Source organism: Lontra canadensis, unplaced genomic scaffold, assembly GCF_010015895.1.
Source record: "Lontra canadensis isolate GAN:19392208 unplaced genomic scaffold, GSC_riverotter_1.0 scaffold111, whole genome shotgun sequence".
NCBI lineage: Eukaryota > Metazoa > Chordata > Mammalia > Carnivora > Mustelidae > Lontra > Lontra canadensis.
In genome coordinates this window covers 6,206,871-6,230,113 of record NW_022631105.1, presented here as the reverse complement: position 1 = coordinate 6,230,113, position 23,243 = coordinate 6,206,871, and the positions used below count along the sequence as shown (strand labels likewise).

Here is a 23,243-nt window from a genome sequence, read left to right as displayed (position 1 = left end):
CTGCAGTGGAAGATGGGACTCCGTGTTGCACAGCATCTCAGAGAGCATTTGTCTGCGGTTCTCAAGCCTGACTACGCCTGGGGATAAGGGAGGCAGCTCTGGTGCAGTGCGCAGCTGGCCTACACTCCCTCTTGATGGACGTCAGCAGTTCTGGGACAGGCCCCAGGAGTGGGTGCCTTCTCCCCACCCTCCTCACCCGCAGGTCCTCTTGCCGGGAGCTGAGTCCTCAGCTTTCTGGGGCTCCCGGGGAGGGGAGGCCGGTCTCTGAGCTAGCTGACTCACAGCCCTCCAAATGCTATTGCCTATGACATACACAGTTTAAAAAAAGGTCTGAGGCTCCCAGGTGGTTAAGTGTCTGACAGTTGATCTTGGCTCAGGTCTTGATCTCAGAGTTGTGAGTTCAAGATCTGTGTCGGGCATGGAATCTGCTTTAAAAAAAAAAAAAAGTAGGTTTGCTGTGGGAATTAGACTTTACGTCATCGCTACTATGTATGTGAGAGAGAGATGCAGCCTCATCAGAGAGAAACGTCCGTGGTGTCGAAGTACTTCCACTGCATGTGAACTTGAACTTTGGGCTGTGCGTCCTGCCTTCACATGGCCCCTGCGTGAACCACATCCCACCTGTTCATGGACCACTTTTCTCCTCAAGTCTGCCCACTCCTCTTTAGTGCTATTTCCCGATTCTCTCATTACCATGGCCCTTCACTTTGGGCCTCTCCACCTCTGCGGTGACCCCTGTTTATAGAGCCATCCCAGGAAGGGGAAGAGAATGTTCTGGAACACTCATGTAGGAGGCTTTCCCCCTGTGAGTTAGCGTTTAGACAGACGACAAAAAGCCCATGTCCAGAATACCAAACAAACCAGCCAGTGAGGACCCATCCCCCTCCCCAGTCCTAGACTAGCTGGGGCCATGCCCTTCTGCACTTACCAACTCTCTCTCTCTCTATCTTTCTCAGGTGCCGTGGTCATACTGCATCTTCTTTTCCCAGACCCCAACCCGTGTAAAACCCAGACCCCTAGCCCCAGAGGGTCTCCATTTTAGATTAAGAAATTATAAATTTAGAACTTCAGTATTTATCTCAGAACCACTAAACTGACCACAGAGGACAGGCTCGCAGGTGCCCCCATGATCCCACCTCTTGGTGTTTAGTCCTTGGTATGATCCCCTCCTCTGAATGTGGGCAGGAACCTGTAACTTGGCCTTTGACCATTGGAATATGACGCAGGTGACAGATGCCACTGCCACGGTCACGTGAGGTTTTACAAGACTCTGTCTTATCAGTGGACATTCTCTTGGCTGGTGTGATGAAGTAAGCACCGTGTTGAGAAGCCCACAAGAACATAGCCACCTTCAGAAGATCTGCAGGCAACCTCGGGTCTGGGGGGGCTTCCGACCGACACCCAGCACAAGCCGCAACCACCAGTCCAGCAGCTGCAGGAAACGCATCTGCCAGGCTGTGGGAGTCCGGACCAGATCCCTCTCAGCTGAGCCTCAGATGAAAAAGCAGCTGGGCTGACACCCTGATTGGACCCTGGGGACCCTGAGCAGAGGACCCGGCTGGGCTGTGCCTGGTTTCTGACCCACAGACACCATCAGATAATATGTGTTTTCTCCAGCCACGGACCACGGGGGTATCGGTCATGCAGCAACAGATCAGAAATATACACAGGCCCACACCACCTTCTTTCCATTCATGAACCTTCATTCCAACAATTTAAAAACTGTCATTATAAAAGATCTGGGAAAGGCAAGAATATGAAGAAGACATACAAATAACCCACAATATCTCACGCTTCGTAAGTGCTGACCATGCGGCAGGCACAGAGGACCCCGAGTAAGACCATGTGATCGCGTCCCCCGTGACAGCTGATCAGAGTGGGGGAGTAGGGGTAAACGTGAACTTCCAGTTCTAGGAATTTGGAACTGAGGTGGTCACTTGACTGACCACCCTGGTAACAGGTGAACGTGGAAGCCATGGGAGGCCACGTTCACCATGCCACAGGAGTAAAGAGGCAGGAAAGCTGGTCTGTGGAGAAGAGGAAATGAACAGATGCAGAGAGACAGGGATGAGAGAGCCATCTGTCCGGTGCGTCACCCCGGCAGAAAGCAGCTGTCCTGAGGGTGCACTGCCCTCGCTGGGGAACAGCGCAGACAGGTAGTATCTTCGCGGGGAGCCAGTGACTTGGAGGAGCTCAGCGAGCACCTGTGAGAGGAAAAGTCAGGATTGCAGCAGCCTCCTGCCCCTCAGAGGACACTGCCATGACACCACCCCCAGCCTAAAGAGAACTTTCCTCCTCCCTTCTACACTGCCATCCCCCTGTGGGGCCAACAGAGGCTTGGAGAGTGAGGAGGAGGAGGAGGGAAGGTCAAGGTGGAGAGAACTTGAGACCTGGGGAAGCCTCCCATGGAAGGAAATGAATGAAAGTGTATATAGCAGGTTATGTAAGTAACCAGTTAAAGGAAGACCAGCCTGCCACTTGGACAAATTGCAAGGCAGGAACAGCTGAAGACCAGACCAGAGAGAAGATATCGAAAGTCCAGGTGGACCACAAGCCTGGACCTGTGTGGACGGCCAGTGAGGACCTGGTGCCACAGGGGGACCGTGCATCAGGCAGGTACAAAGATGCTATGGCGGTGAGGCCCATTGTTCTGGAAGAAAGGATCCCCACAGCCCAGCCTACTCGGAGATAGACAGCCTCACCCTCCACAACCACACCATTCCTGGGAGGAAGCCACGGCACTGTGGTGGTCTCCGAGGGCCCCCTGAGTGCCCTCCATGGAAACCTTGGGCCGAGCAATCCCAGCGAGAGAAAGGGGGCTCTGAGCTAGGCAGGAACTGCCTCGCTGGGCTGGAGGCGCCCAGGGTCTGGCTTCTGGAGAGCCCGAAGTAGAATCCAATTTGCCTGCTCTTAATGATGTTACATAATGACGTTACGTAAGCCCATGACATAAATCCGTGTCCTGGTGTCGACCAAGAATGTCCCAAAGGCTGACCTAAGCCGGCCTTCCGCTCTGGCCTCTGTCGGGGAGTTGGGAAAATCTGTTGCCTAAAATCTTTCCCTGACAGCAGCCCCTCTTCTGGAAGAGCCCGGGTGCTCCCTTCTCCCCGGTTGCTGCTTCTCGACTCCTACAGCCACTGCGCGCACCAGCCTTTCCCCAGACCAAAGCTCTCAGGAGAAGACAGGACGTCACCTGTTCATGACAGAGGGGTCCCCTTTGTGAAGCATAAGACTTGTCTCTGGTTAAAGAAATTCCAAGGATCAGTAGGGAGTGAAGATTCGTTTCTCCCACCCCGGGCGGGGGGTTGTCTCCCTTCCAGGCCCTCGGAATTTCTTTCCTCCCAGACAGCAACTGCCGTGCTGTGACCACAGGCCAGGTTCTGCCTCAACACCAAGGAAGGGTATTATTACTATTATTATTATTATTACTGTTAAAGATTTTATTTATTTTACAGAAAAGAATGAGCACAAGTAGGGGGAACAGTAGGCAGAGAGAGAGGGAGAAGCAGACTCCTTGCTGAGCCTGGAGCCTGATGCGGGGCTCGATCCCAGGACTCTGGGCTCATGACCTGAGCAGATGCTTCAACAACTGAGCCACCCAGGCGCACCCCCCCCCCACAAGGAGGGTTCTGGAGTAATGAGGTGCAGAAAGAATTTCCACTGTTGGAACCCAACCTGTCCTCTGACCTCACTGTCCCACCCTGTCCTGCCCTGCTTCAGTCTGCCCATACTGTCCCCCAGGATGCTGGTTGGGAGCGCCCCCACTCCAGTTCCACCATCTGTCCAAACCATCCCTGCAGCCCCTCTTCAAACTCGCTCACCCCTCGAGGGAAGCCTCAGCCCTGTGTGACTCCTCCACGCTCTATCTCTTCACAAATAAGCCCTAGTGTGGTCAGGTTCTCGCGTGTGTGCGTGTGCACACACACACACACACACACACACACACGAGTGGTTTACAGAAACACTAGACAAAACAGTCATGTTTGGGGGCGCCTGGGTGGCTCAGTGGGTTAAAGCCTCTGCCTTTGGCTCAGGTCATGATCCCAGGGTCCTTGGATTGAGCCCCACATTGGACTCTGCTCAGCAGGGAACCTGTTTTCCCCTTTCTCTCTCTGCCTGCCTCTCTGCCTACTTGTGATCTCTGTCAAATAAATAAATAAAAATCTTAAAAAAAAAAAACAACAAAAGCCAGTCATGTTTGATGGAAGATTGTTCTCTGTTACTCCTGTAGTCACCTAAAAGTCAGCTGTGCTTTTTTGTTTATGGTCGTCAAAGCTATTCCACTGTTAGAGAAGTAAAAATATATATAAATTGAAAAACCACTTGTAAAATAAAAGAACACAAAGCAAAATTTTTATATTTTGAATTTTTTGAATGTCGTGATGCATCTCCGAAAACCTCCAGCTCATCGACGTGCAAGTGCAAGAGCTTGGGGGAGTGCAAGCTGCAGAGGGCCCAGGTCCGCCACGGCCGCATTGGATCAGAATCGTGCTGCCGGCAGCCCTCCTCTGCCGGACTGAGCTGGCCCCGTCGCCGACCCGGTCACGTCCCTGCCCAATGCCAGGACCCCGAATTTCCGTCTCTCCTCCTCTCGTTGTGGCTTGGTACTCCGGTGAAGCTCTGTATTCTGGGTTGAACGCTGTCCCCTAAAGAGACATGTTGAAGGCCTAAACCTCCATCCCTGTGAAGGCGACCTCATTTGGAAACAGGGTCTTTGCAGATGTCATCAAGTTAAAATGAGGCCCTTAGGGTGGGCTAATCCAGTGTGACTGGATCCTTCTAAGAAGAGACATAGAGACAGACACACACACAGAGCAGACCACGTGAGAACAGAGGCAGAGATGGGAGTGAGGCATCTACAAGCTGTCAACTTCAGAAGCTAAACAACAAAGAGTATCTCCAGCAGCAAATGAATTTATTTGGGAATAACACAGGAATTGCGACTTGGAACACACGAAGGATGGGGAACCACGGGCAAGTCTAGAGAGCAAAGGCGGACACTGACTTTTACAGAGGAAAGGGGAATTTGGGAGGGGTGCGGTGAGCAAGAGTTCATTGGAGGAAAATAGGAGCGCAGAGGGCTTGGCAGCCGCTCATTGGCTGCAGACGATTGAAGCCGTGGCCTCTCATTGGCTGCTGGTGAGGGCAGCTTGCGGTTGCTAGGCAGAGAGGAAATCTTCCTTCTTCCTGCTGTGCTACTTCGTGAGCTACGGCAGGCGGTGGTGCGTGAGAGCCGTCCCTTCAGGGCTTTCGGACTCCGTTTTGAATACGGTTGCCTTTATGCATTTTCACAAAGGCAAGGAACAGGCGGTGAAGGCTGCCGGGATCCCCAGAAGCTGGGAGAGAGGCCTGGGACGCCTCCTGCCCGAGAGTCTTCGAAGGGGCGGCTCGCTGGCTTCAGACTCCCGTCCTCCGGAACTGTGAAGAACACGTTTCTCAGTTTCCCAGTTTGTGGGACTTTGGGACAGCAGCCCTGGGAAGTAATCTAGCACCTGTGGTCCAGAAGGAGCCCTGTAGCAGACTCGTGTGTGTGTGTGTGTGTGTGTGTGTGTGTGTGTCTGTCTGTGCAGGGGAAGCAGGCAGCTTGCACACAGTTCTCAATCCTGGGGCCTGGAGCTGGGCCCGACCTGGGCAGCTTCACTAAGTTGGTGATGCACAGGCTCTTGTCCCAGGTGTCCACCCACCTGCTCCGCGAACACGCCCTTCCTTCCTTGTGCTCCTCACAGCCTCTCTCCACCCTCTCTCGTCCCCTCCGACAGTCACTTGCTGGACGCCAGCCCCTCTTCCCACTGCCTCTGCTCAGGATATTACAATATGTATTTACTGTGGGGACTAAGCTTCATCCTGTGACAGGTCCTCGCTGCTAAAGATCACAGGGGACGGCCACCCTTCCACACAGACGTCCTTCTCACCACTCAGTGTGACTCCCCAGCTCACAGTCGCTCCCGGAAGGAGAACAGTTTGCAACAGATGCTCAAGCCCGCTTTCAGCAGCCTTTTCTCAGGTCTGGGCCGCCCGGAAATGTGGCTTCCAGCCTTGGGCCCCTGGGGCAGGAGCCTTTTTCTCTCTCCCAGGAGACAGACAGGCACTAATGCAGTGGGGCAATGTGGCCACAAGGCCGAGAGCCTAGTCCAAGGGACATGGTCACAGCGAGTTACCTCACCTCCTCAGAGAGGCCCTCCTGACCCTCTAGGTCTAACCCATTGCTTCGTTCATTCCAGGACTGTTCACATGACTTCCCTTATACCTGGACCCACTGGGTCCACCCACTTGAGCTCCTTGAAGACCAGGAATGTGAGCACCCTCTCTGCAAGGAAATAGCAGAATCTGGTGTACAGAAGTACAGGCTCTAGGAAAATGCAAACCAAAACCACAATGAGAGGTCAACCTACACTCATTAGAATGGTTACCATTAAAAGACTGGAAAATAACCCCTGGGGCTAATAATACATAATATGTTTATTAAAAAAATAAAATAAAAATAAAATTAAAAAGTAAAAGACTGGAAAACAGCAAGTGTTGGCGAAGATGTGAAGAAACGGGAACCTTGTGCCCTGTTGATGGGAACGCAAAATGGTGCAGCTGTTGTGGGAAGCAATGGGGTCATTCCTCAAAAAGTTAAAAATAGGGTTAGCTGGGTGGCTCAGTGGGTTAAGCCTCTGCCTTCAGCTCAGGTCGTGATCTCAGGGTCCTGGGATTGAGCCCCGCATCAGGCTCTCTGCTTGGCGGGGAGCCTGCTTCCCCCTCTCTCTCTCTGCCTGTCTCTCTGCCTACTTGTGATCTCTCTGTCAGATAAATAAATAAAATCTTAAAACAAAATTAAAAATAGAACTGCCCTGTGGTTTAGCAATTCCACTCCGGGGTGTATACCCAAAAGAAATGAAAACAAGGACACGAAGAGATATTTGCATTTCCGTGTTCCTAGCAGTATTAGTCACAATAGCCAAGAGGGAGAAGCAACCCAAGCATCCTTTGATGGACGACTTGATAAACAGAATGTGATGTATACCTACATTGGAATATTATTCAGCCCCACAGAAGGAAGGAAACGCTGCCACATGAGACAACATGAAAGAACGTCAAGAACATTACGCTGAGTGAACTAAGCCAGTCATAAAAAACTAATATTGTGAGATTCTACTGCTCTGAGGGACTTTGAGTGGTCAAATTTGTAGAGACAGACAGTGGCGTGGTGGTTGTCAGGAGTAGGGGGTGGGGAGTGACTGGGGAGCTGTTGTTTTCAGAATTTCAGCTTTGCACGATGTGTCAGGCCGAGTTCTCCAGAGAAACCAAACTCCTAGGATGTGCATAGAGAGAGAGAAAGATTTGTTACAAGGAGTTTGCTTACGGGATTATGGAGGCTGGCCAGTCTGACCCTGCAGGGGAGGCCAGGAGGCTGAGCCCCAAGGAAGGAAGAGGCTGGAGCCCTAAGGCCAGAAGGCTGGAGCCCCAAGGAAGCCCCAAGGAAGAGCCCGTACTGCAGATCGTGGCTGGAGGCCTGTTCACCAGAGAAGGTCAGTCTTGCCTCTACGCATGTCTTCAGCTGGTTGCATGAAGTCCGCCCACATTCTGAAGGGCAAGCAGCTTTACTCAAAGTCCACCTATTTCAATGTTAATCTCATCCCAAACCCCCCTCCAAGAAACATCCAGAACAATATGTGGCCTACTATATGGGCACCATGGCCCGGCCAAGGTGGTACATAAAATGAACCGTCACACAAGACGAGAGGAGTTCAGGAGGTAGATGGTCGGGACAGTCGCTTAGTGATGTGAGCGCGCTGAATGCCACTGAACCGCGCCCCTGAAAAGGGTTAAGATGTGCGTGTTCAGGAGCGCCTGAGTGGTCCAGCCGGTTATGCATCTGCCTTTAGCTCAGGTCATGATCCCAGTGTCCTGGGATCAAGCCCCACATCAGGCTCCCTGTTCAAAGGGGAGTCTGCGTCTCTCTCTCTCTCCCCTTGCCATTCCCTCTGCTTGTGCTCTCTCTGTCAAATAAACAAATAAAATCTTAAAAAAAAAATAAAGATGGTGCGTGTTCAGGCTATGTGTATTTTACCACAACTCAAAAAAATCTTTTTTTTTTTTTAAAGGACATTCTGTAGAACCAAAGCACTGGGTTGCCTTTATCACACACTGCTATGCGATTGTGGGCAAGTGACTGAGCCTCTCTGAAGCCCTTTTACCTCCTCAAAAAAACGAAGCCAAGGACAATGGTGCCCACTCATAGGGTGGTAGTGGGGAAAAGGGAGCTGCCCCTACAAAACCCTTAATTTGGGGAGTACTTAGCACAAACTAAGTGTTCATAATATTTTAGTTTATGATTGTTATTCCCAGCATCTCATAGTGCCTGACATGTAACAGGTACTCCATTCATGTTTGTTGAGTGAATGAATGACCTCGTTCAAATGACTTATTTGCTCTGTGCCTCAGTTTCCTCATCTATAGGGTGGGGATAATAATGGTAGTTATTGTGAAGATTGGCTGCGTTTACACACACACACACACACACACACACACAGAGAACTCAGGTCAGGGCCTGGCACACAGCAAGTATTAGGTGAATATTAGCTACTGTTATTGCTGGTGGCGGTAATGGCAAACCCTTCTCACACCACCTGCCCCGTCCCTCAGTAGTTCTGGGGTACTCCCTTCGGAGCAGGGGACACAGGGCCATACGGTGTGGCCACCTACACTGTGAAGTGCGGTAGAAGAAAGGACTCCCGATTATTTGATGCTCCACTAGAAGAGGGACCAGAGAGGCAGGTTTGCTGGGCATTGACGCCGAGCGAGACAACCCCAAAATACCTGCTCTCCGGGGGCACCACGCCTGTCTGCGCGGCTCGGCACTTAGTTACCCACCATCTTGGATGGTTCTGGAGTCTCCCACCTCCTCTCTGTCTGCTCTGGTCCTAGTGTCCTTCCAGACTCACTCAGGAGCCTCCTACGTGCAAGTCGACCCTGACTGCTCTGGCCCGCGCCCTCCCCTTGTCTGGACCCCTCCCGAGCCCGAGGCTGGGCCATAGCACCCCGTGGGAGGGTCTGGGTGCTTCATGAAGCTCAAGCCTTCCCTCCCTAAGGCTCAGGTTGTGAGTTGGCTTCTATTGCTTCGGTGTCTCCTGGAACAGCCAGAATGCTGGGCTCCCGAGCGACCCGTGGCTTGTCCTCCCTCTGGACTCTAAATGCCACGAGGGCGAGATCCTTCCTCGAATTCCCTCCCGTGTTTGCACGAGGCTGGGCAGACATTACAGCTTAACCAGTCTTAATGGGTGGAAAATGAAAATGCCAGAGTGTCCCTGCCCGTGGAGTTGACGAGGCTCGGGACGCCTGGAGTCCTTGACATCTGTAGGGATGACCAGCCCTACCAATGGAGATGGGGAAGAAACGGGAGGTCAGGCTTCAGGCTGCGTGGAAGTTTCTCTCTCTTACTAACACGGGCTAGGCAGACCTCACTGAAGCCTGGATGAAGTTTACCCACTTCGTTTGTCCATTTCGTTGCTGCCAGACGCCCTCTTTGTCACTAACTTCATTTCCCAAGCACAGAGTCACCTAGAAAGACAATAGGAAGAGTCTGAGCGTCTGAATCTGCCGTGCACCGGGCTGGTCTCTCACCGTCCCTCTCCCCTCCCGCTCAAGGCGAGAAGCAGCAAAAGCACAGGAATGGAATGTCGGGGGGCGCTGGGTGCCCCCACTCATTGGTGTTCATCCTAGAAGAAGTGGTGGCACTGTCGGGGTGGTCCAGACGTCCTAGGCCGGTAAGGAGCACCATCTTCCGTTCACCACTGTGTTCTGATGCCAGAGGCCAGCGTCTTTCTCTGCCTGCCCTAGCGGAATGGCTCTGGGGTTGCCTTCCGTCTAAGACCTCCCAGTTAGATCATTTGGAGGTTAGGAGATTGGGATGGGAGCGAGGTGGGAGTCCAGGAAAAGACCTAGAGGAGGAAGAGTTTGTCGGTCAGGACTGAGTCCCTTGCTCTTATGCGCACGGGTCACCTGAGTGGGGGTGGCCACCAGAAAGCCTGGGAGATGATAGCGATGAGGTCGTGTCCCCAGCCCACCCAACTGAGATGGAGTGCGGCGGGGATACGAGAGGCCTGAGGACTCTGATAAAGTCTAGGCCACGAGGAAAGGCTAGGCAAACGCCTCGTGGGGACCAGGCCTCCACGGTGTTCATCGTCTCTGTGAACTATTACAATTCATGGAAACTTGCTGGATATCCATTAATTCGGTGGGAAGTGAATTTGGACCCCATCTCCTTCACATGCAAGAACTCGGGTCTTCGGATGGAAGAGAATTTTCTAACGTGTTGGTAGCTACAGGGACATGGAGCTCATTCCCCTAGCTACCAGGACAGTGGGCAGGCTCTAGGGTAGCCCCCCCAACCCCTGCTAACACCGCAGGCCTGTACTGGCCTCTCCCCTACTCCAAGAGTAACCTTATTGACCTGTGCCATCACATAAAACACAATGTGACAGAGTTTCTGTTTGGGATGAAAAGGTTCTGGAAACATAGCAGTGATGTTTACATAACGTTGTGAATTAACTTAATGCCACCAAAGTGAGTACTTTAAAATGGTTTCAATGGTCGATTGCATGTAACGTAGATTTTGCCACATTAAAAGAAAAGTTTGAGAATCACAGTTTCCATGGCGGTTAGGAGAGAAGGGGGAGGGTCGCTGGGTGCGAGAGAGCAGGATCAGAAGACCCCACGGGGGTTGGGGGCTTCGAGGATCGTGGGTGGGAGATGTGTGGGGAGAAGGCAGGGCTGGAGCCATCCTCTCCCTCCCTCCTTGCCTGGGAGTGGGACCCCGTCTCTGCTCAGCTCTGTGTTCAGGCCCCATCTTAGAGCCACAGAGCCATTCAGCACTTATGTGGCATTTTCTTGACATTGAACTCATGTCCAGCGTAAACTCCTGAGGGCCATGTGGTGCAGTTAAACACCTCCATGTTGTTCCGTGGCTGGTACGGGCCAGGGGTGGGGCGCAAAGACTGGGTTCTCTACCCAGTGGCTACTGCCAATCTTGGTTTGGAACACGATCAGGGAAAAAGAAATAAATTTTAATGAGTTAATAAAACATTTCATCTTCTACAGAGAAATAGTGCACTTGTGCTTTACTTCGCAGAGCACAGTCACGTGCTGGGATGTGCTTCTAAGGTAAAAAGTTTGCTGCTTTCCCAGGATGGTCATACCTGGGCTGGCTTCCTCCGGGGATGGCGTGGGGGGCGTATATTGTCACTGAGACTGTCACTGTTCCACTCTGCCCTCCTCCCTGGGAGCAGCCCTCAGGTACTCGGTCTCTCCCTGCAGACTCATTTACGTTTTCAGCCTCGTCTCCTGTTTTTGTTTTTTTTTTTAAGATTGATTGATTGATTGATTGATTGATTTATTTATTTATTTACTGGACAGACAGAGATCACAAGTAGGCAGAGAGGCAGGCAGAGAGAGAGGAGGAAGCAGGCTTCCCGCTGAGCAGAGAGCCCGATGTGGGGCTCGATCCCAGGACCCTGAGATCATGACCTGAGCTGAAGGCAGAGGCTTTAACCCACCGAGCCACGCAGGTGCCCCTCGTCTCCTGTTTTGATGACCAACAGACTCGACACTAAATGCCTTGACTGCTTGCCAACAAACTCAAAGGATTCAAAGATACACCTTGCCAAGAAGGTTCAAGAGAATTGGAAGTCCTGTAAATGTCTGGGACGTGGAAGGTCTCCCCAGATATGCTGCAGGGTCTAAAGATTTTCTTTTTTTCTTTTTTTTTTTAGCAGAGAGAGAGACAGAGACCACGAGCAGAGGGGAAGAGGGAGGAGCAGAGGGAGCAGGAGTGAAAGAATCTTGTGTTTTTTTAAAGGATTTATTTATTTACTTGAGAAAGAAAGAGAGCTTGTGGGTTTGCACTAGCAGGGGGAGGGGCAGAAGGAGAGGGAGAGGGAGAATCCCAAGCAGATTCCCCGCTGGGTGCAGAGGATCCTCTCAGGACCCGAGATCATGACCTGAGCCAAAACCAAGAGTCAGATGCTCAGCCGACTGAGCCACCCAGGCGCCCCGGGAGCGAAGGAATCTTAAGCAGCCTCCATGCCCAGCATGAAGCCCAATGTGGGGGAGGGGGCTTGATCTCAGGACCCTGAGATCATGACCTGAGCTGGTATCAAGAGTCAGATACTTGAACTGACTGAGCCACCCAGTCGCCCCTAAAAGTTGTTCTTACACAAGAATTCCAGAATGTTTAGAGAAATATAAACATCGGTATGACCAACATAAATGTCGCTTGCATGTGTTTGATTTTCAAAGTCTGTGAGATGACTTTTGTTTCTCGGGAATCACAGGTTCAGTGCCTGGGAGGCCTGGGAGGCCTGGGAGGCGACTCAAGAGAGCGCGGCCGATGGACGGGCAGGGGCCCAGCACACTGTGCCTCCTCTTCTACGTCTGAAGAGGCCGACTTCCGCTCAGCGCCAGCCGCTAGCTTTTTCCAGCTTCTCCCAGGAGAAGCTGGAAATCCAGAGTTTCAAGTGAAATTTCCAAGTATTTCAAATGCTGCTGGAGCCAAACTCAGTGGCTCCTACTATGGCCTCACGGCCACAGTCCCCTGGAATCCCCCACTCATTCTTGGCCACAGAAATTAAACTCCCCACATTCAGACCCATACGTCCTCCTTCCTCTGCGTCAAGGTCAAAGAGACCTAAGCCACCTCAGTCGTCCACCAGCACCTTGGTCTCTTTTTCTTCTCCCTTCTGGGGGACTGTGCCTTTGAGATTCATCGTTGCAACCTGAATTCTGTCCCCATGGCCCCGGAAGCAGGTCACGGCAAGGCTGCCAAGGATCTCGTTGCTGCAGAATCCAGAGGAGTGGAAAGTTCTTATTGTGTGGTCTCTGGACACCCTTCAGCTGCGGACTTCCTCCTCTGTCCGGAAACACTGCCTTTCCTCAGCCCTGACGGGCACCTCGGGGCTTCCCTTTCCACTCTCTGGCACCACAAGCCCCCAATCTTTCTGGGCTTCTCCGCACGCTGTCCCCTGAACGGGACCGTCCCGAGGGTTCTGTCCAGAGCCCTCTTGGCTCACTCTACACTTGGTTCTCGCCAATTATCCACTGCCCCACAGCTTGACAAACATGTTGGTGGGCCTTGGACCTCTCTCCAGCGCAGACCCCCTCCAGAGCTCTGCACCCACATGGCCTGCTTCCTGCTGGTTCCAACCCCTCGGCAGATGCAAATCTGTGCCCCCAGGGCAAGATGGCTCCCCCTCCTCTGTTCCCCATATCAGCAGAAGTCAGTCGTCAAGCAGAAATCAGGCTGACATTGCCACCCTCCATCTCCGTCTCCACATTGGGCCACTCATCCCGAGTCTGGTATCTCTTAGCCAGTCGTCTTTCTTAAAATGCATCCGTGTCTACATCATCCTAGTGCTCCCCTGCCTAAACCCTTCCACGGCTTCCTGCTGCCCCTGGATAAAGTCTGAGCTCCCAGATCTGTGCTGAAGGCTTTTCTAGTCGGCCCCTCCTAGTGTTCAGGCTCCTGGCCCTCTCATTCAAGACTCCCTCTCTGAGCCTCTCTGTGCTGGACTTTGACCCCTGCGTGTACCATCTTCCCCACCCCCCCTTCACCTGGCCCCTTGTGTTCATTCTCCAGGCCTCACAGTAGAGATGTCTTCATGCTGGGGGTGCCTGGGTGGCTCGGTCGTTAAGCATCTGCCTTCGACTCAGGTCATGATCCCAGGGTTCTGGGATCAAGCCCCGTATCGGGCTCCCTGCTCAGCAGGAAGCTTGCTTCTCCCTTTCCCACTCCCCCTGCTTGTGTTCCCTCTCTCGCTGTGTCTCTTTCTATCAAATAAATAAAATCTTTAGGGAAAAAAAAAAGAGATGTCTTCAGGCTGCAAACCTCCCTTGACTTTCCCTAGATTTGGGATGCCCTCATCACATCCCCGCCCCCCAAAGCCTTCTGGGCTTGCCCAAGGATTTCTGATAGTTCCTGCAAGTATGTCTGTCTCGCTTACTATTCTTTCCCAGTGCCCCAGTGTAGTGCCTGGCAGGCAGGAGGCACCCCAATATCTGTTGGCGAGGGTTCTTTTTGGTGATGGTAATGCTAGAGTTGGAAATGGCCTCAGCCCTTATCAGTCAACAATCTATGGTAATTAGAAAGCAGAGTTGCAAGAAAATGGATTCTCTGCTCCATGTCTCGTGAGAGGCCCAGGGGTAGTCAGACCTGGTTAGAGCCTTCTCCCCGTCCAGCATGTTCTCCATCATCCTCCCCTCCATCTCACTGCCAGCCAGCCAGCTAGCCAGCCGGCTGGGCACACGTGGCTACGGAGACGTCTGGATCAAGCATCCACCTTAAAGACAGAAAGTAGGGGAGATGGTGTTGGGAAAGCAACATTCATCTGCTGTTCCCGTCCGTCCTTCACGCTGCCAGGCAGGGTGGCAGGTGGGGCTGCTGTTCTGAGATCCCCCTGGGGACAGTTCCAGAGCCCACACCATCTCCACGGCAATGGCCACAGGGTGCCCTGCCCCTCTCTGCGTTCCCTACCTTGGTAGCCTCGGCACCTGCCATGAGACACGCATGTTCATGTTTCTTCCATCAAGCGTCTGAGCTAAAAGCAGGGAGCAGGATAGTGGCGCCGTGAGCTCTATTTTATTTTCATTTCCTAGAGCCCATTACCAGTGCCTGGCTAAATTTAGCTCACCCCAGGGGTAGGAAGGGCTGGTCCTCTGGGGGAGGACTGAGTGGGGCAGTGGATGAGAAGAGTCAGGGATTCCCCGTCTCCGCGGTGCTCATTTAACAGCCCCCAAACCTTCATATTTTGATTTTAATGACACTTTAAGGACACACATACTCATTCTTGTCACTCCCCCTGGAAAGGCTCCTGACCCAGCCCGTCCTTGGCAGGCTGGGGTCCAAGAAAACAAAAGTCTGCTTTCTGGTGGGGTCTCTTGGTGGGATTCTTTCCAGGACTCACGTTCCCAGCAAGGGCTCATTAGCATTGTCTCTGTCACAGAATGCCAAAGCTGGTCATCCTGCCCAGACTTCTTCCTCTCCAGCAAGATAAAGCGGGCAGAGAACAGCCATCGGGGCCCAGGCCGTCGTGCTTACCGCCCAGAAGATGTCGGGCACGGGTCTCTCCAACCAGCGAGCCAAGGAAGGCTCCTGGAGAGAACACGGCTCAGAAGAAGAGGGGGGGCGCCGCTGCCTCTGAGGGAGTGGGCCAGGCAGGGGCCGAGAGGTCGGCGTCGGCGGCCGCGTGGGCGGCCTCGCCGTGGATGCGCTGGTGCCGCACCAGGTGGGTTTTGCGGCTGAAGCTCTTGCCGCACTGCGGGCAGGAGAAGGGGCGGGAGCCGGTGTGGATGGCCTGGTGGCGCACCAGGTTGGTTTTGGAGCTGAAGCTGCGGGCGCAGACGGCGCAGGCGTGGGGCCGGCTGCCCGTGTGCACCGCCTGGTGGCGGCCCAGGTGCGACTTGCGGCTGAAGCGGCGGCCGCACTGCGCGCAGGCGAAAGGCCTGGCGCCGCTGTGGGCTCTGGAGTGCGCGACCAGATTGGGCCTCGAGCCGAAGCGGCGGCCGCACTGCGCGCAGGCGAAGGGCCGCTCGCCCGGGTGCACCCGCCGCTGCCGCGCCGGCTGCTGCCCGTGGGCCAAGCCGCGCCCACAGTCCGCGCAGGAGGACCGCTCGCTGGCGGGAGCGCCCTGGGTCGCCGGCGTGTCACTGGGCGCGCAGGCCAAGGGCCCGGCGGCGGCGGCGGCGGCGTCCACGGTAGCGCCCAGCGCGCACTGGTCGCACCCAAAGGGGCGCCCCTCGCCGCGGTGCAGGCGCTGGTGCGTGGCGAGGTTCTTCTTCCAGCCGAAGCTCAGGCCGCAGTCGGAGCAGGAGAAAGGCTTGGGCCCAGGAGGGGACGGGGTCGGGGACGGGGCCGGGGAAGCCGGCGAGGCGGGCGCGTCGGGAGAGGAGGGGGCGCGGCCGGCCGCCTCGTGCACCCTTTGGTGCCGCACCAAGTGCTGCTTGTGCGTGAAGCTGCGGGAGCACCGGGCGCACTGGTAGGGCCTCTCGCCCGTATGGATGCGCTGGTGGCGGATCAGGTGTGTCTTTTTGCGAAAGCGCTTCTCGCACTCGGTGCAGGGGAAGGGCCGCTCGCCCGTGTGCGTCTTCTGATGCGAGCCCAGGTGGATCTTCTGGCTGAAGCGCTTGCCGCACTCGGCGCACGGGTAGGGCCGCTCGCCCGTGTGCGTGCGCAGGTGGCGGGTCAGGTGCGCCTTCTTGCTGAAGCGCTTGTCGCACTCGGAGCAGGGGAAGGGCCGCTCGCCCAGGTGGCTGCGCAGGTGCAGCAGCATGTGCGCGCGCTGCGCGAAGCTGCGGCCGCAGTCCGGGCAGGCGCACGGGCCCTCGCCGCGGTGCAGCCTCTGGTGCAGCCGCAGAGTCAGCTGGTCCCGGAACCGCCGCTCGCACTCCCCGCAGCCGTAGGGCTTCTCCGAGGTCGGGGCCCACCCGGCCAGCGCGAGTCCTTCCAGGGCCCCTGGGGGCCCAGGCTCCAGCTTGTACGCAGCGGCCAGAGGCCCCAGGTCCGGCGCGGGAAAAGGGCCGGGGAGTAACGCTAGATGCTGCGGCCACTCGACCTCCTCTTCCGCCTCCTGATCCTCCTCCTCCACCTTCACCTTCCGTATCATCCACTCATCCCCTGGAAAGTCAAAACCAGACGAGCCAATTAAGCCCCATTTTTATTCCTGCCCATGGGAGCCCCTCTTCTGGAGCCAGGCCGCAGTCTGGCTCTTGCTGTCTCAGTTCTACTGGATGTTTCCAGAGAGTGTCCCCGGTCCATCCTCCTCGGCTCCTTGCAGCCTAGGAAGCTGCTGAGAGCCCTCAGTTCCTCCTGGGGGATCTCTCTTAGGCTTCTGCAGGGCCGGGAGCGTTTTCCGTGCCTCTGCAGAAGGCGCGTGCACTTTTGTGGCCCCTGAATATAAAGGTTGCTCCAAGTTCAGGCCTCAGGCTTCCCTCCAGGTTCATCTGCTCACAGTGGCTGCCCCAGATCTTCCAGCCCTTTCTGGAACCGCAGTCTCCCATCAGCTGAGCAGCTGGAACTCCCTTCTAGTTGCCTCTCCAAGGTTCCCCCTATCCCTAACTCCCTCCCTTCATTCTGGCCTCTGGAGCCAGGCAGGAAATCCCAGTTTAGGAAGAGGAGGATGGAGTTTGCAGGAATGGGGGAACCAGTAAACAGTGCCCATGTATGGAGAAGCAGGGAGCACCCTCTGGGGGAGCAGGTTTGAGGTCGATCCCACTGGAGCTTTGTCCCTCCTGGGCCCTGCAATGGTCCAGCCAAGACAAAGGAGCTCAGGGCCCAGACTGGGAGTGTCCACTTGGGTATCCTCTGCCACTAGCCAGTAGTGTGACCTGTTAACTTACCTCTGTGAGCGCTCCTTAGGTGTAAGTGTTGTGTTAGTTCATGGTTCCTAATCTCCTGGCGACTTTTACCCAAATGCATTTCTGGGAGCAGGATGCCTGATCTCTTCTCTTTCTCTAAAGCTCCCAAAGTCATTCTCGTTTAAGAACCACTGAATCAGAGGATCTGAGTTCCTGTCCTAGGCATAAACGCTCCCCTGTAGCCAAGCTGGTCTGCTCAAACCCCGGCCACACGGCAAATTTTCTGTATTAAAGTCTCTTCTCAGCCTAGGATGTTTTCCCATCCTCTGCCCCACCATCAGCGCTCGTGTCTACACCTCCTCAAAATGCAGCATGGGTCGCCAAAATCTTTGAAAAATCCAATGCGTGAGCATCTCTTATCTACCTACAGCACTCACGGAACATGGTTATACTTCCTTGCAATGTGGCCTGATTACTATTTGTTCTTTTAATTCCTTATTCTGGTTCATATTGTCATCTCAGCTAGATTTTAGCTTCTGAAAGGCAGACGTCTTGTGTTCCATTTCTGTATGTGTCTCATGAAAATGAGGACTGCCACCACTTATTGAGTGCCAACCGCCGATGACACACGGTCTATCCGCTGTCACAAAGCTTCACAGCAACCATGAAGTGCATCTTCTCCCTGCTTACAGGTGGGCAAACAAGCTCCTGCAGGTGAGGGAGCCTAAGGTCACTCGGCTGGGACATGGGGAGGCAGGAGTCAAACAGGGTCTGTGTCCGCCAGGGGCAATCTTGTTCCCTTCTACCTAACACAGCCTGGACCGAGCAGGTTCTAAATAAACCCCTGGAATAAAGGACATCAGTCAGGTAGAAGGTGCCAAGTGTGGTGGGAGCTGGAGGGAGTAAGGGCAGCATGGTGAAGAGAGAAATTAACCGTTCCGTCCCCCTGCGTGTGGGAGACATGAGTCCAGCACCACAGAATTGGGGCATTGGGGGACCACTGAGACCAGTGGAGATTTGGGGGGGAAGGGAGCTTGTCTAGGGGGAAGGCAATGAAAAGGTAGGTCTTCATGGGAATGGCAATTCAAGTCATCAACAAATACACATGCAGATAGAGGGAGGCAGGAGAAGTTAAGACTTCTAGAGGATGTTGAAGTGAGGGTCAGTTTCTCTGGGTGACCAGCCTCTCTGAGTCCTGTCATCTGTGCTGTGGAGTTCCCTCTGGGGGCCAAAGCTCTACAGCAGAAAGGTGCCAGGGACGGATTCATCCTAGGTTGGAAGGGCCTGGAGTGGCTGCCTCATTCAGATAGCAGCCGGGAGTTGACAAGGCCCCTATCCCCTCTGCCTGGGCCCCCGGTGGTCTGGAGAGATGGAAAGACTCACCTGGGCAGGAGCCCATGGGCTCGGCCTTCTGTGGCGCGCATGCCTGGCCTCCTCTGCCGGGGCCTTGAGCTTCTTCAGTGTGGGCGCCTTCCTCTGGTCTGGGGGCCTCGTGCCCTGGAAGAGAACAGGCTACCTCAAGGACTCCAAAGACATCACAGAAGGACAGAGGTCCCCACTGGGGCCATCAAGCAGGGGCTTTTGAAACCCCAGTCCCAGTGGCAGGGGTTTCCCACATCATAGCTGCAGGGACTGAATTCCCTGCTGCCCCGGGGGCAGCCTCAGGCTCCTTCAAACCGGGGCAGCTGTAAGCAAAGGCTGTGGAGGCTGGGAGAGCCACAGCTGTGAGGAGCTTCTGGAATATGTGTAGGAGGTGGTGGAAGCAAGGAAAGGTTCCTGCCCTGAGGCTTGCAGGAGACTTCTACAAGGGGGGCTGCAGACCTCCCAGATGGCAGATGGACCCAAGTTCCAGGCAAATCATTGGGCAAGACCAGAATGTCAAGAAGCCAGACACGGGCCTGCTTTCCTTGTCTTCTCCCTCTGGGAGCTACTCGGCCACCTTCTTCACCTCTTCCGAATCTTGCTCAAATCTTACCTTCCCAATGGGGCCCGCTCTCACCCTCCTACTATTTAATCCTGCAGGCCCCCCCCCACCTCAGGCCCTTCCACCTCAGGCACATATCCCCTGAGACAGTCTATAAGTACATTTTTATATTTGTTTGCTGACTTTCTGCCCTCCCTAAGATTAAGCTCCTGGAAGGCACGGATCTTTGTTTTTGGCCACTGAGGTATTCCAAATATGGAGAAGAGTACCGTGGCACTTAGTAGGTGCTCAACAAATACCTGAAGAAGGAAAGGTAGATGCCGCCCCGAACCACTGCTCCTGCTCCCCACCTACTTACCAGAGCATGTGCCCAGCATGCTGTCTTCCCTGGAAGGGGACATCCGCTCCTGGTTATTATGGGACCCTTCCCCAGGCTCACTTTGGGGGGCCATCTCCGGCTGTCCCACAGAGAATCCTGTTATAGGCAGAAGGATGGGGCCAAATAAAGCGTCAGAGTATAGAACAGTGATCAAAGGGAGGGGCTCTTCCTCTTCCCTGAAACAGCTAAGGGGCTTTTTCCAACTTGCTCAGGAAGGAAGGGTCTCTCGCCAGCATGAGAGGGGAGAGCCAGGCTTCCCAGCAGCCTGGCCAGGTGTCCTTTGTGTCCTCAGTGCCCCTTTGCACTGAGTCAAGAGCAGGTGAAGGAAGAGAAAATAGATTGAAATATCCGGGTACTCCAGACAGGAGTCCGGGAGTCCGCAGGTGCACCTACAATCGGCATGCACGCCGTGTGCAATGGTCCCGCACAGCCTCTGCCGGGCCCGACTTGAAAATAGACCCAATGGAACTGAGGCTGCCCTACAGGCTCCCGGGGGTCTCTGGGGTCTCAGGGTTGCCATCTCTTGAGAACAGCCGGGCTGTCCGAATGGTAGGGAAGCAGCAGGCCTAGGGTGCCCCTGGATCCTGCCTCCCACCCACCCACGTTCCTTGAGTGTTGTGGGCTCACCCAGGGAGCTGAGGGCCTCAAAAGTCTCTCTCATGGCAACCCAGGGTAGATCCTCCTGGGAATCAGGCCACACACCCTGAGGAGAAAACACATCCTTGTTCACATTCTTCTCCGGACAGCTGCCACCTGGGCCTTGGCTCTGCCCAACTTCTCCCCATCAGAGATCCCCAGGAGCTCCAAAGATGATGTCCCCAGGGACAGGTAAGGGGCATGAGGGAAGATGGGTTTCAGAAAGCAAAGAGATCTTTGCAGGGCAAGGCCAAGGCATTGAAGCCACTTCTGCAGGCTCTGGTCAGTTCCAGAAATCAGCTGCAATCCTTCCCTCACCTGGCGGGTCTCTGAACCGGGCCCAGCCCACCAGTGCTCCCCACCCCCCAGTGCCCTTGCCTGGGGACTTCAGGAATCAATCGATTCTCCATTCTGGGGGCGGGGTGGAGAGTGGAAGTCCCGGGTGGGAGCCGGGAACTTCATCTCCTAGGCCCTCCAGCTGTCACTGCAGGAGCTGGCGAAATAGGAGCCAGCCGAGGGGCGGAGGTGAGTGTCACTACTGGGCAACTGGTGGGGGAGGCCCTCCAAGGAGGGTCTTTGCTGAACCAGGAAATGACTCTAGCTTCCTCTCCCCAAAACCCTACCTCAAAATCATCGCCCCTCCCCCTCAGGGCTTCCCCAGGCAGGGACACCCCGCCCTCGAGCCCCCTTCCCAGCTCCTCCTCCAGCGGGTTCCCTGCCCCACCCCCCATCAGACTCCCCCGCCGCCCCCCCCAATCTCTCTGGCAGCCTTCCCTTTGCCTCTCCCTGCTCCGGCTCCCTCTGCCTTCCGCCCTCTCTCCCTACCGAATCTGGCCCGCTCCCCAGCTCCGCCCCCTGCCCCGCCCCTCCGGCTCCTCCCCCTGCTCACAGCAGGGCCAGCCCCTCCCGGCCCCCTCGGGTAGGCCCTCCCCGGCCACCGCCCCCCTGACCCTCTCCTCTGGGCACACTTGGCGACAGGGTTCCCCTCCTCCTCCCCCCGGCTCAGGGCCGCCTTCCCCTTTCCTCCCGGTTCTCCCCCAGGCTCCATCCTCCTCCCCGGCTGCACACCCTCTCCCTTCCTTTCCCCCTCCTCTTTTCCTTCCTCCCTAACGCCGCCCTCCTCCTCCCCGCTTTTCTCCCTCACCCCGCATTCCCCTCCCCTCTCCCTCTCCTCCCCCACTCTGGTTTCCCTTCCTTCTCCTTTCCTCTCTTCACCTCAGTTCCCTCCCTCCTCCCCCTCTCCCCAGCCCTCCTCCCCGCTCTCCCCACACCATCCTCCTCCCTCCCTCCCTGCCTCCCTCCTGCAGCTTGCCTTCCCCTCCGAGGCCCCCGTCTCCCTTCCCCCTTTGCCTCCCCAGCAGGCTCTCGCTACCCTACCCTCCCGGTCCCCAGTCCCTAGAACCGCTCTTCCCCTCCCCCTTCCAGTCCGCTCCCGAGCTCTCTCCCTTGTCCCCAGGCTCCCCCAAGCCTGGGAGTCTGTGGCTTACGGCTGGCTCTGGACCTTCTCACTGAACCTGCTCCTCTCCACCCCTGCCTCCCAACACACCTCCGCTTCCCTCCCCTCTCTCTCAGTGGCTACCTTCCCCATTTCTGCTCCCCACGGACTTCTACCGCCCCCCAAGTTTTCCTCCCGATCAGACCCCTCCCCTCCCACCTCCCCGCCTCCCGTCCGTCCCCTAGAGCCTCTTCTCGCAGACCTGACTACACAGCCCGGCCCCTCCCCGGCTCCCGGGCTCACCTGTCAGCGCCCTCCTCTCCCGCCCCTCCCCAAAGGCCTGATCCCTTGGCCTCGTTGCCCCCCTTCCCCTACGGCCCCCTCCCACACTCCCTCTCCCTTTTCCGGAGACTCCTCACTCCCTCCCCTCGGGAGCCTCCCATCCCTCTCCCACCCGACTCCCACCCGGGCCCCTCTCCCCAGCCTCCGCCCCTCCCTCCAGATCCCCGGTCCTCCTCTCCTCGACTGCCGTGACCACCCCCAAGCCAGACCCTCTCCACCCAGCCCCAGCCCCTCCCTCCTCCAGCCCCTGCCCCTCCCCTGCCCTTTCTTTCCCCCACCACCCCCACCCCACCCCCTCCAGCGCTCCCGGCGCCCCCACCCCCGGGGCTGTCACCTGCGCGGAGCGGGCAGTGACTGAGTGTCGGTGTAGAAGGGGAAGCGGGCGGAGCCGCCTGCCGCTGGGCGCCTCCACCGCCCGTACCTGGCGGGCTGGCCGGTCGGGTCTCCCCGCTGCTGGCGGGACCCAGGCGCCCCGGCCTTCTGCCCCGGCCGGTTCTGCTCGCAATGGCGCCCGCTGCCTGTAGCTCGGGTGCCGACTGCCCGAAAGACTGACAGACTGACAGCCCCGAAACTTCGCAGGGAGGGGAGAGGAAAAGACGCGGAGGGAGCGGGAGCGGGGAAGCGGCGCCCGGCAGGGGGGAGGGGAGCGCGGAAGCGGGAGGGGAGCAGCCGGGCACCCAGTGGGGGAGGTAGGGGCAGGGGGGTGCTGGAGTGGGGTCGCAGGAAGGCGGCACGGCGGGGACAGGCGTGCAGGTGACGGTGTGGAGGGACGGAGGCCCCGAGTAGGTGATGGAAAGTGGGAGCCTAGGAACGAGGGGGGGGGAGGGAAGAGGGGGAAGGGAAGGGAAGGGAGGAGTGTGGGGGGAGGGGTGGAGGAGGGAGAGGAGGCAGGGAGGAAGGGCACGCGGGCTGCGCGGGAGGGTGCTCGCAGGCGTCGAGGGAGGAGCCAGAGGAAAGGTGGAGCGCGAGGGGAGGGGGTGCGATGAGGAGTTGGGGAGGGGAAGAGGAGGGGGCGTGCTCGGGGGAGGAGAGCCAGTGAGTGTCTGCGTCGCCGTCTTTGAATAGCGACCTCCCCCCCCCGCCCCCCGCAGTGTATCTGTGCCGCGCTTCTCGGTGGGGTCGAGTCTCCCGACTGTCGGTCTGTGGGGCTGGTCTGGGGAACTCCGACCCCGCCCCTGCTCTCCACCCGGATTCCA

General features: G+C 56.2%; 1 protein-coding gene across 4 annotated transcripts; it reads right to left on the bottom strand.

Annotated features, from left to right (window-relative positions):
• Positions 1–14,962: 14,962 nt before the first annotated feature.
• On the bottom strand, positions 14,963–22,931 carry ZNF467 (zinc finger protein 467). Of its 4 annotated transcripts, none has more exons than XM_032840132.1 (5): positions 22,382–22,931; positions 20,262–20,337; positions 19,614–19,730; positions 18,715–18,828; positions 14,963–16,651 (listed from the first exon to the last, which is right to left on the bottom strand). In XM_032840132.1, the coding sequence occupies exons 2-5, from the start codon at positions 20,293–20,295 to the stop codon at positions 15,147–15,149; spliced, it is 1,770 nt and encodes a 589-aa protein (XP_032696023.1). In that variant the 5' UTR covers positions 20,296–20,337; positions 22,382–22,931; the 3' UTR covers positions 14,963–15,146. The 4 variants fall into 4 exon arrangements, with proteins under 4 accessions (XP_032696023.1, XP_032696024.1, XP_032696025.1 ...); XM_032840133.1 differs by having other exon boundaries at positions 22,469–22,931; XM_032840134.1 differs by lacking the exon at positions 22,382–22,931 and adding an exon at positions 20,649–20,693.
• Positions 22,932–23,243: the final 312 nt, after the last annotated feature.

Bases quoted from the DNA above. Each gene is read 5' to 3' on its own strand.
- ZNF467 (XM_032840132.1), bottom strand. From the start codon at position 20,295: ATGAGAGAGACTTTTGAGGCCCTCAGCTCCCTGG. The intron at 19,731-20,261 runs GTGAGCCCACAA...TGCCTATAACAG, and splicing joins TGAGGCCCTCAGCTCCCTGG to GATTCTCTGTGGGACAGCCG. The intron at 16,652-18,714 runs GTGAGTCTTTCC...TTGACTTTCCAG, and splicing joins GCCCATGGGCTCCTGCCCAG to GGGATGAGTGGATGATACGG.